Here is a 17,762-nt window from a genome sequence, read left to right as displayed (position 1 = left end):
CAATCTGCCAGGGCACCAAGGCCATTAACCAAAATAGCCAAATAACTTGATTAGAAAACCGAAACACACTAAAAATTCAGTTAAGAAAAGACAAGTCTATATAAAATGTTAAGGCTGACTCCAATTAATCGACTGTTTGGTCGTTAGGCTGTTGGTCGACGGAGATTGACTAAAACAAGCAGTAACAGATATACAGTACCAGTCAAAGGTTTGGACACCTCCTCATGCAAGGGGTTTTGTTTATTTTTTACTATTTTCTACATGAAATAACACAGACATGTAGAAACCCCCCCCAAAAAGTTCAATTAAAATATATTTTATAGGAGATTCTTCAAAGTAGCCACCCTTTGCCTTGATGACAGCTTTGCACACTCTTGGCATTCTCTCAACCAGCTTAGTGAGTTTGTCACCTAGAATGCATTTCAACTGACAGGTGTGCCTTGTTAAAAGTTAATAAGGAAAGAAATTTAGCAAATTATGGCAAGGACAGATCAATTAAGCAAAGAAAACGACAGTCCATCATTACTTTAAGACATGGTCAGTCAATGCGGAACATTGCCTTGACGAAACTTGCAAGGTTCTTGAAGTCGCAAAAACCAAGCGCGGACTCTCAAGAGGACCGCCACAGGAAAGGAAGACCCAGAGTTAGTTCTGCTGTAGAGGCTAAGTTCATTAGAGTTAACTGCACCTCAGAAATTGCAGTCCAAATAAATGCTTAAAAGTTCAAGTAACAGACAGTTCAAGTAACAGACAACATCAACTGTTTAGAGGAGACTACATGAATCAAGCCTTCGTGGTCTAATATCTGCAAAGAAACCACTACTAAAGGACACCAATAATAAGAAGAAACTTGCTTGGTCCAAGAAACACATAATGGACATTAGACCAATGGAAATCTGTCCTTTGGTCTGATGAGTCCAAATTTGAGATGTTTGGTTCCACTGCCGTGACTTTGTGAGACACAGAGTAGGTGAACGGATGATCTCTGCATGTGTGGTTCCCACCGTGAAGCATGGAGGAGGAGGTGTGATGGTGTTGAAATGCTTTGCTGGTGACACTGTCAGTGATTTATTTAGGATTCAATGCACACTTAACCAGCATGGCTACCACAGTATTCTGCAGCAATAAGCAATCCCATCTGGTTTGGGCTTAGTGGGACTAACATTTGTTTTTCAACAGGACAATGACCCAATACACCTCCAGATTGTGTAAAGGCTATTTGACCAAGGAGAGTGATGGAGTGCTGCATCAGATGACCTGGCCTCCACAATCACCTGACCTCAACCCAATTGAGATGGTTTGGGATGAGTTGGACCACATAGTGATGGAAAAGCAGCCAACAAGGGCTCAGCATGTGTGAGAACTCCTTCAAGATTTTTGGGAAAGCATTCCAGGTGAAGCTGGTTGAGAGAATGCCAAGAGTGTGCAAAGCTGTCATCAAGGCAAACGGTGGCTACTTTGAAGAACCCCGAATATAAAATATATTTTGATTCTTTAACACTCTGGGTTACTACATGATTCCATATGTGCTCTTTCGTTGTTTTGATGTCCTCACTATTATTCTACAACATAGAAAAGAGTCCAAATAAAAACCCTTGAATGAAATGGCTACCCATACTATTTGCATCGTGTGAATTTTTTGCTTTGATTCTTAGTGTATATCAATTATCCATAACATATAACCCAGTTGTACATTTACCGTTAATTCCTAGTCTACAATGTTTGTTACTTTGGTAATGCATTTCAATATTATTATTCCTCCCATTTTCATTGTCTGAGAGGACACATTGTTTGCAGAGTTCACAACCGATGCTACAGTTGTGAGAAACAAGTTTGTTTATTTCATTCCATTTACGAGTTTCAACAATTTAGTCACCGTCTTTGGTTTGGAGATGTCCTGTCAATGTTGAGTAAGGACGCGCACACATAGATGTAAGCTTACATATCAACATATAAATGTTCCCATATGGGGATCTGATACTATTTCTGATTGGCTTAACGCACCACCACTAATGACATTTAGAGCTTCTCAAGGTAACGTTTTCTTCACCCCAAACAGCAAGTAAATGAAGTCTTTTTTACATCCATTGAGAATTACAATAGTTCCACAATGTATTTTTTAAATCTTTCCAGCCCTCTCCCTTTTGATAACCACTCTGCGAAAAATCTCATGCTCCGACCCAGTGGAAACGTCGTAAAATAGGCATACCCGATTACTTATCAGTGCTCGACTTGCCCTGAAATAGGTTCCGATACTGTTTTTGGGTGCTGGTACAGTTTATATTTAGGTGCAGGAGCTCCACAATACTTTTGAGCTAATATTCTTGAAGAGGAACAGGAGCACAAGCAGTAGAACGTTTGAGGGGCCAGTACTCAGCTCTGGTGAGCTCCGGCCCAAGTCAAACACTGCTTCTTAAACCCTTGCGCAAATAGCCTACTGCTGCTTCTGTACGAAGCTCACTGGCGCTGGAAACTGAGCACCCAGAATATTTTATACAATGTTGCAAGTTTGCTAGCACAAGCTTCAGGCCAGACCCAAGTTAATAATTGATCATGTTTCAAGAAATGTTCATCACAGAGTTCACAACAAGCCAGGCGGCCCAAACTGCTGCATATACACACTGCTTGCACTGAATGCAAGAGAAGTTACAATTTCCCTAGTTAATATTGCCTGCTTGTTGCATACCAATTGCATTAATTTATTTTAACTAAATATGCAGTTCTCTTTATGTACTACTGTGCATTGATTTTAAGAAATGCTTCGATGTTTATGATCAAGTACATTTGCGCAACAATCATGCTTTTTTCGCAAATGCACTTTTCTTAAATCCTCACCCATTTGCAGAGTTGAAGTAGGCTGTAATTTGATGATAATTGAGCAGGCACTGCATTGATTATATGCAACGCAAGACAAGCTAGTTAACCTAGTAATATCAACCATGTGTAGTTTAACTAGTGATTATGAAAATATCCATAGTTTTTTTATAAGAGAAGTTTAATGCAAGCTAGCAACTTACCTTGGCTCCTTGCACCCACATGTACCACTAAGTAACAAAATATGGAAAAAGTCAAGGGGTGTGATTACTTTGAAAGCCAAACACCAGTCATGTTTGACAAATAATGTAGGATAATTCATTTTGATGCTGCACTCATGTAACAGGTGTTCAGTCTGCCACGCAGTCTCCTTGTGGATTGCAATGTAATCGGCCATAAATGGCGCCCAAAAAGGCAGATTACAGATTGTTACGGGAAAAAATGTTTTATATAAAAAATAAATAAAAAAAATAAAAAATTAAAAAAAAAATAAAATCGGTCAACCTCTAATAGGAGATTTTACTAAAAAACACATAGGGTGTGTCTATATATGGAAGAATATACGTTTAGAAATTGACCAATTGATTGGTCTAAAGAACAGACAACTTTCAGTCGACCAACATGTTGTTGTGGACAGCCCTAACAAATGTATATAAATAATTAGCCTACATGTCAAAGTGTAGGTGATAGACTATATGTATTGGCTACAGCTGACATGAGGGAGGCGCCAGAGACTGCAGCCAAACTTGAATGAGACTTTTAATTACATATACAGTACCTTCAGAAAGTACTCACACCCCTTGAATTTTTCCAATGTTGTTGTTACAGCCTGAATTTAAAATGTTTAAACACAATACCCCATAATGTCAAAGTGGAATTATTTTTTCAAAAATGATACTAGTTAATCATCTCAGATGTCTCAAGTCAATAAATATTTGACGCCTTTGTTATGGCAAGCCTAAATATGTTCAGAATTTGCTTAAGTCACATAATACACAACATGACCAAAAGTGGACATCTGCTTGAACATCTCATTCCAAAATCTTTGGCATTAATATGGAGTTGGTCCACCCTTTACTGCTATAACAGCCTCCACAATTCTGGATATGATTTCCACTAGATGTTGGAACGGGGGAGTTGCTTCCATTCAGTCACAAGAACATTAGGGATGTCGGCAGTAATATTGGGCGATTAGGCCTGGCTTGCAGTTCCAATTAATTCCAAAGGTGTTCAATGGGGTTGAAGTTAGGGCTAGTCCAAGCCAGTAAAGTTCTTCCACACCTATCGACAAAAACATTTCTGTATGGATCTTGCTTTGTGGGCATTGTCATGATGAAACAGGAAAGGGCCTTCCCCAAACTGTTACCACGAAGTTGAATGCACAGAAACGTCTAGAATGTTTTCCTATGCTGTAGAGCTTGCAGAACTTAGAAAAGAATAAATGGGTGTCGAAAGCTCATAGACTTAAGGCATCAGCATTATTCAGTTTGGCTAGCACATAGCAGACCCCAACAAGTGTGCTCATACTCTTAAAAGACCTTTGCTTGATTTAAAAATATTTAAAAAGCGGTAAAAGTACTGTTAGTCTGAATTAATCAAACATAAATCGGAAATGAATTACATTTATTGAGATCTTAGTTGTGCAATTTTACAACTAAGATGTTTGTATTTCTCAATGAAAAAATGTGCAGGAAAACAAGTCTCTTGTTGAACGACAACATCATTTATTGAAGAATATCTACCGTTGACCAATCACCGACAAAGGGACGTAGACTCCGCTACAGAATAATGTGCCCGAAAAGCCTTCAAAATCTGTATGTTAGTCCAAACCATACATGAAACATCACAGAAAGGAGTCATAATATGCAAACTCTTCTGAACAGTTTTGGCTGGGGAGCATGCCAAAAAGACTCACAGCTGTAATCGCTGTCAAAAGTCATTCTAACATACATTGACACAGGGGGTTGAATACTTATCTAAATCAAGATAGTGTTTAATTTTCCTAAAATGTTAACATTTTTCTTCCACTTGGACAGAGTATCATGTAGATCGTTGACAGAAAATGACAATTAGATTTATTTTAATACCACTGCAAATGAGAGTGGCTTCACGGCAGAGACGGAAAGAGCTAGACTTAAAACATGTTAAAGTGACCAGGATTGTGTCTTTGGCTGGTGGACAACAAAAGAAAATTGAAAACATGAGAAATACTGGTTTCAATGGCATATGTGGACAAGTTTATAAAACAATCCCCTTACTATTCCTATAGTCGGAACTAGTCTAGGGAGGTAAAATAAATAAAAACATGTATTTGGAAAAAGCCACTGGATGATTTTTCAACACTGCCAATACTGTTGAAAATAATTCTTAAGTGTTTGTTATTATACATTTGAATACGTGTGACTGACAGTCAGTGTAAAATACCTGCAGTCAACTTGTGCAATGGTTCAGGAGATTTAAAAAAACATTGGGTTCTTCATGTCACCCGTTACATTATTATGGCGCTTACTGTAGTCCCCAGTCACGTGGTGTTTGATTACAAGCACACAAAGATGAGACCCGAGCCTTGTGAATCACTAACTGTAGTGCAGCGTGCGCCAGGTGATCCAATTACAGTACGGAATTCACAGCTAAATATCTTCAAACTATTAAAAGTTAACTGTCTAAAAATGTGCTAAATGCTCTGCAGTTGTGAATTTGGTTTGCTAATTTAGTAGCTAGTTAGCTATCTAGCTAAGTGGTCAACTCTTCCACAATCAACCATTCACTTGATACCAGCAGAGAATCCCCTCCTGGATCAAGAGCCTTGCTGGCTAGTATTTGTTTTGTGCGTGCAGCAAACCGAGTTGCATTTGAGTTACTTGTACAGATTCTGACCAAAAATATACAAAAAGTTCGTAGTGCGTTCATTAGCATTAAGTTAGCATGCTCTATGAGATTTTACATGTACTTGTTAGCATTGCTAACCTTTGGATTACAGAGTATCATTGGGGTTTGAAAACAACGCCCCTTGTGTTCAATGCAGGTATTACATATTCCCTTGAGCACTTACACTGAACAAAAAAAATACATGAAATGCAACAAGATTTTACTGAGGTACAGTTCATATAAGGAAATTAGTTCATTGAAATAAATTCATTAGGCCTTAATATACGGATTTCACATGACTGGGCAGGGGTGCAGCCATGGGTGGACATAGACCCAACCACTGGGGAGCCAGGCCAAGTCAATCAAAATGAGAACTCCTCAGATTCAGTCGGACAGCTGCAGTCAGCATACCAATTGCACACTCCCTCAAAACTTGAGACATTTGTGGCATTGTGTTGTGACTGAACTACACATTTTTAAAGTGGCCTTTTTACTGTCCCCAGCACAAGGTGCACCTGTGTAATGATCGTGCAGTTTAATCAGCTTCTTGATATGCCACACCTGTTTATTTCAGCTCATATATATAAGAGCGAGAAATGTGAGTACACAAACAGTCAAAAGAGGTCAAATGCCAATCCCCAGTACAGATAACTCATCCAGAGCTCTTTGACCTCTGGCAGAAAGCTGTTCAAAGATATGATGGCAAACATTTAGTTGTGAATTGCATACAAATGTAGCGAGGAAGAGAGAGAAAGCAAGACTGCAAGTCATATTTCAAGTGAGCAAGAGAGCGTAAGAGTGAAAGAAACAGCGTGTGCAAACAAACTGGTCATGCACAGATGGACCCCATCCTTCCATACCACAACACCCTAAGGATGTGGTGCTGACCATCGTTCTGGACCAGTAGGACACACAGCAGATTGATCAGGGTGTTCTCTTTCTACAGTGACTCAAGGCAGCTGGACACTGGCTGGGGTGAGTTGATGCAGATGCCAAGTTATGAGTGATAGCACTGTTTAGGTGGTCTGCACGAGAAGAACCCACAGAAGTCCAAACTAGAGGTCGGCCGATTAATCGGAATGGCTGATTAATTAGGGGCGATTTCAAGTTTTCATAACAATCGGAAATCGGTATTTTTGGGCGCCAATTTTTTTATTTTAATATGTTTTTAATGCCTTTATTGAACTAGGCAAGTCAGTTAAGAACACATTCTTATTTTCAATGACTGCCTAGGAAGGGTGGGTTAACTGCCTTGTTCAGGGGCAGAACGACAGATTTTCAATCTTGCAACCTTACAGATAACTAGTCCAACGCAATAACAACCTGCCTCTCTCGTTGCACTCCACAAGGAGACTGCCTGTTACGCGAATGCAGTTTGCCAAGGTAGGTTGCTAGCTAGCATTAAACTTGTCTTATAAAAAACAATCAATCATAATCAGTAGTTAACTACACATGGTTGATGATATTACTAGATATTATCTAGCGTGTCCTGCTTTGCATATAATCTGACTGAGCATACAAGCATCTGACTGAGCGGTGGTAGGCAGAAGCAGGCATGTAAACATTCATTCAAATAGCACTTTCATGCATTTTGCCAGCAGCTCTTTGTTGTGCGTCAAGCATTGCGCTGTTTATGTCTTCAAGCCTATCAACTCCCGAGATGAGGCTGGTGTAACCGAAGTGAAATGACTAACTAGGGGAACGGAAGCTATACCGTTACACTGGAAATACTAAAGTGCCTATAAGAACTTTCAATAGTCTAAAGTTAATGAAATACAAATGGTATAGAGGGAAATAGTGCTATAATAACTACAACCTAAAACGTAATACCTGGGAATATTGAAGACTCATGTTAAAAGGAACCACCAGCTTTCATATGTTCTCATGTTCTGAGCAAGGAACTGAAACGTTAGCTTTCTTACATAGCACATATTGCACTTTTACATTTTTCTCCAACACTGTTTTTGCATTATTTAAACCAAATTGAACATGTTTCATTATCTACTTGAGGCTAAATTGATTTTATTGATGTATTATATTAAGTTCAAATAAGTGTTCATTCAGTATTGTTGTAATTGTCATTATTACAAATAAATAAAAATAAATAAATAGGCTGATTAATCGGTATCGGCTTCTTGGGTCCTCCAATAATCGGTATCTGCATTGAAAAATCATAATCGGTCTACCTCTAGTCCAAATGTTGCCACATCTAGCCCCTCCACCCTGAGCGGTTTACCAGACAAAACTGGGACCCATTAAAGGCCATTGCTGCCCGCTGCTAGATTAATGAGCATGTTCAACCCACAGCCTGCAAAATGTTTTCTCACCTTGTCTGTCTAGTAGCACTGACAGTGTATCCGTCTACCCAAATTTTACCCTGCACTGACAGTCTATTTATAACTAATCAACACTGTTAATAGCTAATACAATCGTCATACTTCCAGAAGGGTGACCTGCATGACCAAAGCAGATGTCATGAGACGGCTACAGCTAATTCTGCCAAGGCCAAGTCAAAACGGATGGACTCAAAGTAGGCACAACAAACTGGGGTTTGGGCCATCTAGTGGTTACAGACACCATCTTTGGTGCACGTAGACCCGTGAGAGCATAGGATCGTATCCCGATCCCGGCGTCACACACACACACACACACACACACACACACACACACACACACACACACACACACACACACACACACACACACACACACACTTCTGTTCATCATTTGATATAGGCCAATAAAATATACTGTTAAAAGGAAACTCCAATAGTTGCCAACCAACACCAAGCAACTTTTCACCTGTGGACTCAAGACTACACTGAATCTGTGACTGTCAATACTGATTCTGTGGGTTTATCTATAAGCTTATTTCACTGATCTGGCTGAACTTGCTTCCGAGTGCTGGCTGGCCTACAAATACAAATGAGTGGATAAAGGCTGTTGCAGTCATTACTACAACTGTAAAGTGTCTCCATCGCCACACACACATCTAATGTTCAACTAATACTAGTGGGTGTTCGGCTATTCCAAGAATGTCTAAAGAGAAGACTCTCCATCCCACTCCTTTGTATTTGCAAGGGTTCACTGTAATAAAAAAATCTGCAAGAAACTCAGTAGAAATGTGAAATTAGGCTAGCCTTCCTAGCAAACCAATATGTCTTCTCATATCTATGGCACTTCTACAGTACGAAAAAAGTATTGAAATGTATGCATTCACTACTGTAATTTGCTCTGTGTAAGAGTGTCTGCTAAATGACTCATTTTAAAATGTAGAGAGCAGGGGACACAGAATGTAGTTGTACAATTGTTTTCAGGGACTTCCTCCTCTGGGCTTACAGTTAAATGCTGTGCAGTAATAGGCTACCAAAACCAGCTCTATCTGCAAGGCGGTGTCTGGTATTACGCCGGGTTTGCTCACCCTGAAAGGCTTTAGTGATCATTCACAGCCTCCCTGTTTCCTTCCTACTGGCTATGTAGAAAAACAAAGACTCACATACTGCTAACCAGCCCTTCAATCAAAGGTCCATGTTAGTAAAGACAGCCAAATTACTATTACTGCACACCACTGTACTGTCTGGTACACCAAGCAAATTAAATCAACGTACTACAGAAAGTCAATAATGTTCAGTTGGATCCCGTTTCTATTAGCACTGACTATATAGGGCAATGTGTAATAGGGGAAATCAGCTCTACACAAGACAACTAACCACACACACTTTCCTATGGCATGGATCTCAAGTCCAACTACCTTGATTAGAATTGGTCTGGGTAATTAGCATGGAAGGTCAGTCGCCGTCTATTTATTGCAACATCCAACATTATTGGATTATTTAGCTATGCAATCAATTTTAGTGCGGATTCAACATCCGGACTTCACAGGAATGCAGCATCATCAAAACATTGGCCGAATGTCAACCGTAACTTCTTAGCTGGGTAAATGATGAATAATGTCCTGGTAGCTTGGTAATAACAACATACGAGCTAAATAACGTAACGGATCGTACTAGTCGATGGCCTAATGTTTTGGTGACAATTTTATCACATTGATAGGGAAATGTTCGACAATCAAACATTTGCAAAATAATAAGACGCCTATGTAATATTAACGTTACATGTACAAACTACATTGTCTTGAAATAATTAAACATTGTGTGTTCTGGCTACCATAGTTTAGTTTTCCTTCCCGGCTCTCAGTAACGTTACTCTCCCTGGCAGTTTTCAGCAGTGAGCAACCATCGCCATTCGAGCTACTTAGTTATCCAAGTTAACAGTTAGCAACAGTGCGATCGGTCAATGATGAATAAATGCATAATAACGTGATTTGTTTTCATATGAACCCTGTCATACCGGTTAGCTCATTTAGATATAATATTTCATTGAAAATGGATGATTACCGTTGACCTAGCTTGCTCTCAGCTTCCTCTGCTGCTAGCTAGTAACGTTAGTTTGCAGTAGACTGGCTGGCAAGCGGATGCTGTTGTTGAATGAGATTGACAAAATGAAGCATTTTATCTCCAATTAAGTAAACAACCAGATACATACGTTGATAGTGACATGCTAGTAATAACAGTTTTTAACCACTCTTCGGGGGGAAATTATTGATGAAAAAGTGATTTTCCGTACCGTCTCCTCTCTGTCTCTGCGCGGGCGTTGGCAGGTTCGCGCTTGGGGGTTTCTAGTCCAAATTGCAGGGGCACGTTGCGTATGGCGTAATGCGTGACGTGCTAATCACAAATCACTTGTAGCTAAATGTATTGATTTACATTTCAATAACAGTGTACATTGATGTTTTCCGTAGTAAGAATAGTATAGTACAATACTGGATTTATCTTACCATGTGGTAATAAAAGTTGTGAAAACACCTGCCTTTTCGAAGTATATATATATATATATATATTAGAGAGACCCTTTCCGAACGAATCCGAGGACAACTAGACCCGATCAGTATAGACCAGCACTGTAAAAAGATATCTGTCATTTTACTGGACATGTAAACATGTTTCCCATGCCAATAAAACCCTTGAATTGAGTTGAGTGGTGGTGTCCTGTCGGCCAGGCAGTTGGCATGGTGCAGGAGCAGATAAGTAGTGGAATGGGGTAGTGGGTAGGGTAATTACAAATATATTTGTATTTTATTTTTCTCGTTTCCCGTTTTGTATCACAAAGGGTAATGGATTTGTATTATAGTTCAGTTGGTGGCAGTAATGCAACATATTGTATGTTAAACTCCACCGAAGAATCTGCTGAGTGTGGAGACACCTGTGGTGGCAGGTTGGATAGATAGTGCTGTTTGTGGGATTGGAGAGGATTGGAGTGGTGGTAGCTTTTGCTGGGTTCCCGCCCATGTGGGTGTGGAGGGTAATGAGAAGGCTGATGTGGTGGCTAAGAGTGCAGTGAGGAGAGAGGGGGTAGATATTCAGGTCCCGCTGGGCCGCAGGGAAGTCAAGTCCTTGATCCGGGCTCAATCTTTGGCAAAGGGAGTGGGATGCTAGAAGTAAGGGGAGGCAATTTTATAATGTGCAGTTAAGGAAGAGGTGGGGAGTATGGGATGTAGGAGAGAGGAAGTTGTGTGGAGTAAACTACGGTTTGGGCACACAGGTTTGAATGCCACATTGTGGATGATGGGGAGACATGAAACAGGTCTGTGTGATGAGATGTTCTTAATGTTTGGTAAACTCAGTGCAGTACCAGTCAAATGTTTGGACTCAACTACTCATTCAAGGGTTTTTCTTAATTTTTACCATTTTCTACATTGTAGAATAATAGTGAAGACATCAAAACTATGAAATAACACACATTGAATCATGTAGTATCAAAAAAGTGTTTAACAAATCAAATATATATATAATTTTGGAGATTCTTCAAATTAGCCATATAGTGCTATCTTCTGTATAACACCCCTACCTTGTCACAACACAACTTATTGGCTCAAACGGAAATAAATTCCACAAATTAATTTTTAACAAGGCCCACCTGTTAATTGAAATGCATTCCAGGTGACTACCTCATGAAGCTGGTTGAGAGAATGCAAATAGTTTGCAAAGCCGTCATCAAGGCAAAGGGTGGCTACTTTGAGGAATCTAAAATCTAAAATATATTTTGATTTTGTTAACACTTTTTTGGTTACTACATGTTATTATTATTTCATAGTTTTGATGTCTTCACTGTTATTTTATTAGAAAATAGTAAAAATAAAGAACCCCTCTTTAGTATTCAGACCCTTTACTCTGTACTTTGTTGAAGCCCCTTTGATAGTGATTACAGCCTTGATTCTTCTTGGGTATGATGAAAAAAGCTTGACACACCTGTATTTGGAGACTTTCTTCCATTCTTTTCTGCAGATCCTCTCAAGCTCTGTCAGGTTCGATGGAGAGCGTCGCTGCACAGCTATTTTCAGGTGTCCCCAGAGATGTTTGATCGGGTTCAACTCCGGGCTCAGGCTGGGCCACTTAAGGACATTCAGAGACTTGTCTCGAAGCCACTCACCTCTGTCATCATGAAGTGCTTTGAGAGACTAGTCAAGGATCATATCACCTCTACACTACCTGTCACCCTAGACCCACTTCAATTTGCTTACCGCCCCAATAGATCCACAGACAATGCTATCGCCATCACTTTGCACAGTGCACTCTGCACTATCCCATCTAGACAAGAGGTAATACCTATGTAAGAATGCTGTTTATTGACTATACAGTAGCTCTGCATTCAACACCATAGTACCCTCCAAGCTCATCATTAAGTTGAAGGCCCTGGGTCTGAACCCCGTTCTGTGCAACTGGGTCCTGGATTTCCTGACGGGCCGCCCCAGATGGTGAAGGTAGGAAAGACCTCCACTCCGCTGATCCTCAACACTGGGGCCTCACAAGGGTGTGTGCTCAGCACCCTCCTGTACTCCCTGTTCATCCATGACTGCGTGGCCATGCACGCCTCCAACTCAATCATCAAGTTTGCAGACGGCACAACAGTAGTAGGCTGGATTAACAACGATGACGATACACCCTACAGGGAGGAGGTAAGGACTCTGGGAGTATCACTCAACATCAACAAAACAAAGGAGATGATCGTGGACTTCAGGAAACAGCAGAGGGTGCACCCCCTTATCTCATCGACGGGACTGCAGTGGAGAGGGTGGAAAGCTTCAAATTCCTGGCCGTACACGTCACTGACAAACTGAAATGTACCACCCACACAGAAAGTGTGGTGAAGAAGGCGTAACAGAGCCACTTCAACCTCAGGAGGCTAAAGAAATGTGTCTTGTCACCTAAAACCCTGACAAACTTTTACAGATGCACAATTGAAAGCATCCTGTCAGGCTGTATCACCGCCTGGTACGGCAATTGCACCGCCCGCAACTGTAAGGCTCTCTAGAGCAGGGCTGCCCAACCCTCTTCCTGGAGATCTACCGTGCTGTAGGTTAACAATTTAACACATCTGATTCTACTAATTAGCTGCTCAACAAGACCTTAACTAGCTGAATCAGATATGCTAAATTAGGGTTGGACTGAAAACCTACAGGACATTAGATCTCCATGAAGAGGGTTGGGCAGCCTTGCTCTAGAGGGTGGTGCAGTCTGCCCAACTCATTACCAGGGCAAGTAACCAGGGGCAAACTACCCGCCCTCCAGGACACCTACAGCACCCGATGTTACAGTAAGGCCAAAAAGATCATCAAGGACATCAACCACCCGAGCCACTGCCTGTTCACCCAGTTATCATCCAGAAGGTGAGGTCAGTACAGGTGCATCAAAGCTGGGACCGAGAGAATGAAAAACATATTGTATCTCAAGGCCATCAGACTGTTAAACAGCCATCACTAGCACATTAGAGGCTGCTGCCTATAGGCATAGACTAGAAAACACTGGCCACTTTAAGGAATGGAACACTAGTCACTTAATGTTTACATATCTGGAATTACTCATCTCATATGTATATACTGTATTCTATACTATTCTACTGTATCTTACTCCGTTCTGCTCTGACATCGCTCGTCCATATGTATATAGTCTTAATTCATTCCTACTTAGATTTGTGTGTATTGGCTAAATGTTGTGAAATGTGTTAGATATTACTTGCTAAATACTACTGCACTGTCGGAGCTAGAAGCACAAGCATTTCCCTACACCCGCAATAACATCTGCTAATGCTAATCACGTGTATGTGACCAATTAAAGTTGATTTGATTTGCACATTGCTCCGTTCATATTTGCCTCGATCCTGACTAGTCTCCCAGTCCCTGCTGCTGAAAACCATCCCCACAGCATGATGCTGTTACCACCGTGCTTCACCGTAGGGATCATGTCAGGTTCCACCAGACATGATGCTTGGCATTCATGCCAAAGATTTCAAACTTACTTTAATCAGACCAGAGAATCCTGTTTCTCATGGTCTGAGAGTTGTTTAGGTGCCCTTTGGCAAACTCCAAGCGGGCTGTCATGTGCCTTGTTACAGAGAAGAGGCTGTCCACTCTACCATAAAGGTCTGATTGGTGGAGTGCTGCAGAGATGGTTGTCCTTCTGGAAGGTTCTCCCATCTCCACAGATGAACTCTGGAGCTTTATCAGAGTGACCCTCGGGTTCTTGGTCATCTCCCTGACAAAGGCCCTTCTCCCCCGATTGATCAGTTTGGCCGGGCGGCCAGCTCTAGGAAGAGTCTTGGTGGATCCAAACTTCTTCAATTTAAGAATAATAGAAGCCACTGTTCTTGGGGACCTTCAATGCTGCAGAACGTTTTTGGTATCCTTCCCCAGATCTGTGCCTCGACACAATCCTGTGTTGGAGCTCTATGGAAAATTCCTTCAATCTAAAGGCTTGGTTTTTGCTCTGACATGCACTGTCAACTGTGGGACTTTATATAGACAGGGGTGTGCCTTTCCAAATCATGTCCAATTAATTCAATTTACCACAGGTGAACTCCAATCAAGTTCTAGAAACATCTCAAGAATGATCAATGGAAACAGGATGCACCTGAGCTCAATTTTGAGTCTCATAGCAAAGGGTCTGAATACTTATGTAAATGTGATATTTCAGGGTTTTTTTTATATACATTTGCAAAAAATCTAAAATCCTGTTTTTGCTTTGTCATTATGTGGTATTGTGTGCAGATAGATGAGGGGAAAAACAATTTAATGCATTTTAGAATAAAAGTGTAACGTAACATGTGGAAAAAGTCATAGGGGTCTGAATACTCTCCGCATGCACTGTATTATACTGTATATACACTAAACGCTTGTTGTCACTTTTATCCTAATTGATTGATATTTTTTGTGGTCTACTTAAAGGATTGCTTTAGATCATTAGTAATTATTTTTCCTATTGCCTGTATTTAGTTTCTTTTCCATGGTAATTCTATATCCTGATATTTTATATGATTCTTAAAATATTTTTTTCAAGGGGAGCATTACGTTTTCAGTGTTGGTGAGGTATATCAGGAGATCATCTGCCAATAAGTTTATATGAGTTTATATTCATTTTTACCTGTACGTTTGGGTCTTGTCTAATTCTTTCTGCAAGAGATTTAATTGCCAGTGCAAACAGGAGTGGGGAGAGAAGACATCCCTGTCTTGTGCCCCTTTCTAAAGCAATAATTTATTATTATTATCAGATAATGTATTATTTCTGTATATTTTTGCTTTAAGACATTTTATACAATATTTTTATTTACATTTACATTTACATTTACATTTAAGTCATTTAGCAGACGCTCTTATACAGAGCGACTTACAAATTGGTGCATTGACCTTATGACATCCAGTGGAACAGCCACTTTACAATAGTGCATCTACATATTTTAATTTTTTTTATGAAATGTATTACAGGGGTCTTGCTTCATTTCAGCGACAAGATCATTAAAGAGGTCGGGCACTGATGGCCGATTAGGCCTGGCTCTCGGCCGGTATTCCAATTCATCCCAATGGTGTTTGATGGGTTTGAGGTCAGGGCTCTGTGCTGGCCAGTCTATGATCCAAGCCACAGACCACATTAAGCCTGACAAGCAGAGTCCTCCATCCCTCCACACACATACACTGTCTGCTACTCCTACAGATATGTTGTGCAGCTTGGTTTTATTTGGTCCTAATAGAATAAAGTAGTGATTAACTAATCTGCGTTGCCTTGGCCTCCACTTAAACTTAAGCTCTACACTGTAAAAAATAAACCCAAAGCATAATTTTACCACAGATACGGTACTATCTTTGATTTTACTTATGAAAAACTCACTCACACTGGACATTATGAGCTAACACGCTAGGTGGCAGTATTGCACAAACATTCAGGCTCCAGCCTGCACAGGTGGACGAAAAGAGAATGGGTGCTTCGCCAAATATTTCCTAGTATGGCTTCAATAGCTGCTTGCAACCATGAACTTATTCACCAAAATGGCTCGATTGGAATCTCTTAAGGTGTTTCTAGCCTTTCTAGCCTTAAATGATTACCAAGTATGAGGGTCAAATGTTATGTTTCAAGCAGGAGAACGACGTGCACCTACCGAGCATGTTGGACGTTGCGGTGAACACTGAAACACTAATCTCAGGCCTGGAACTAGCTAGACTGGTAGCTAATTTGAAGTTTATGTACAATTTTCTAAAGTATACTCTGGACCTATCTTGTTCCTGGCAACAGTACCATAGTACCTAACCTATGTATTACTGTCTCTAACAAATCCATATCTGTCTACCACAGCTACTAAGTAGCTATAATTTGTCACTGTTGTGCACTTGAATAATGGTACGGTATCATCAACATAAGGTGTAGTTTGCTTTGATGAAGTGGATGCCTCTTAGATATTTTGTTCTATCTATTACTATTATCAATAGGTTGTGGGTCATTTTCACTATTTTATGCCCGATGGTCATTTGAACTAATAATATAATCTGTCTTTTCAGATTCTCGAATGCTCGCACTCTCAGGCTCCATGGAGGATCCCCATGACCAGCCACAGGAGTGGAGCCACTGTCTGGGACAGGAGGGCAAGACCAGCCATGAAAGACGCACCTCAGTTGTCACATGCATACCGAACTGTACACTCATCGGCACTCGCTGACACAGCCTTCCTCAGAGGAAAACACAGACAGCTCCTCAGCATGGAGTGAAAGCCCCAGTGAGAGTGAGAGCCAAGGAAGTGATGATGAGTACCAACAACTGCAGACGGAAAACTCACGCAGGAGAGGAAGTGGAAAGGGCAGAGAGTAAGGGCTCAAAAGAGTCAAAGGTAAGCGGGAGGAACGGGGCAGAGACCTCCCAGGAGTCTCCATCCTCCATCCAGAGCCAACAACCCTCCTTCCCCTGTAAGGTCTGCAAGTCATTCAGGCACATGGGAAATGTCAACGTGCATGTAAGAGTGCACACGCAGGAGGAGCTGTACCTCTGCAGTGTGTGTGGTAAACAGTGCCGGTCCTCAGAGGAACTGACAGGAAACTATGAGATCCACATCGGGGAGAAGCCCTACCGCTGCCACTCCTGTGGAAAGGGCTTCAGACAGGCAGGAGAGCTGAGGGTCCACACAGGAGAGAAGTCCTACAAGTGTTCTGAGTGTGGGAAAATGTTCATCTCGCCACTACACTCAGAATCCGTCAGAAGATCCACACAGGAGAGAAGCCCTATTGCTGCGAGGTCTGTAGGAAATTCTTCACTCAGAAGGTTCACCTCAACGTGCACATGAAGGTCCATGTAAAGGCCAAATAGTGAGGATATAGAGAGAGGAGTAAGGGATAGACTGCTTTTCAGGTCAATAGCATAAACTATTCTGACATGTGGCGTCACTCCTACGCAACACTCGTTCCTCTGTTTAAAGATATTGTGTGAGACTGATTCCCTTCTCCTGATTTTTTTAATTATAATTATACTCAAAGAACATTTGCTATGTGAAAATGTGTGGTAAGTGTTAATCTTCAATGCTTCAAACCAGTGGCGATTTTAGCATGTAAATCTTGGCCCAAAAAAAACTAAAGTAGGCTGCATTGCTAGCAAAGCCACTACACTACACAACACAACACTAAACAATACATTTAATTGCACTATAACAGTGACAAAAGGTGCCCACAAACTGTTAGGACCTACATAAAGCTGTCCCAAAAGCAGTCT

The 17,762-nt window shown here is 40.9% G+C and overlaps 2 protein-coding genes across 4 annotated transcripts in view; one reads left to right on the top strand and one right to left on the bottom strand.

The window, feature by feature from the left end:
• LOC124002587 (cell division control protein 42 homolog) overlaps positions 1 to 10,410 on the bottom strand; it is a 24,318-nt gene extending 13,908 nt beyond the window's left edge. Inside the window, exon 1 of one of the 3 annotated variants that reach the window (XM_046310117.1) lies at positions 10,309 to 10,410. The gene's annotated coding sequence lies outside the window, so the exon portion shown is untranslated. Of the gene's footprint in view, positions 1 to 10,079; positions 10,215 to 10,308 lie in introns of those variants that run through there. The other 2 variants (XM_046310115.1, XM_046310114.1) reach the window with 2 other exon arrangements.
• Positions 6,312 to 17,762, top strand: LOC124002588 (zinc finger protein 253-like). The gene is made up of 2 exons (XM_046310118.1): positions 6,312 to 6,657; positions 16,565 to 17,762. Exon 2 carries the CDS (start codon positions 16,804 to 16,806, stop codon positions 17,338 to 17,340), a length of 537 nt encoding a protein of 178 aa, XP_046166074.1. The 5' UTR covers positions 6,312 to 6,657; positions 16,565 to 16,803; the 3' UTR covers positions 17,341 to 17,762.

Source organism: Oncorhynchus gorbuscha, linkage group LG18, assembly GCF_021184085.1.
Source record: "Oncorhynchus gorbuscha isolate QuinsamMale2020 ecotype Even-year linkage group LG18, OgorEven_v1.0, whole genome shotgun sequence".
In the NCBI taxonomy this organism is placed as follows: domain Eukaryota; kingdom Metazoa; phylum Chordata; class Actinopteri; order Salmoniformes; family Salmonidae; genus Oncorhynchus; species Oncorhynchus gorbuscha.
The sequence above is the reverse complement of the archived record's forward strand: the minus strand, read 5'-3'. Positions and strand labels throughout refer to the sequence as shown.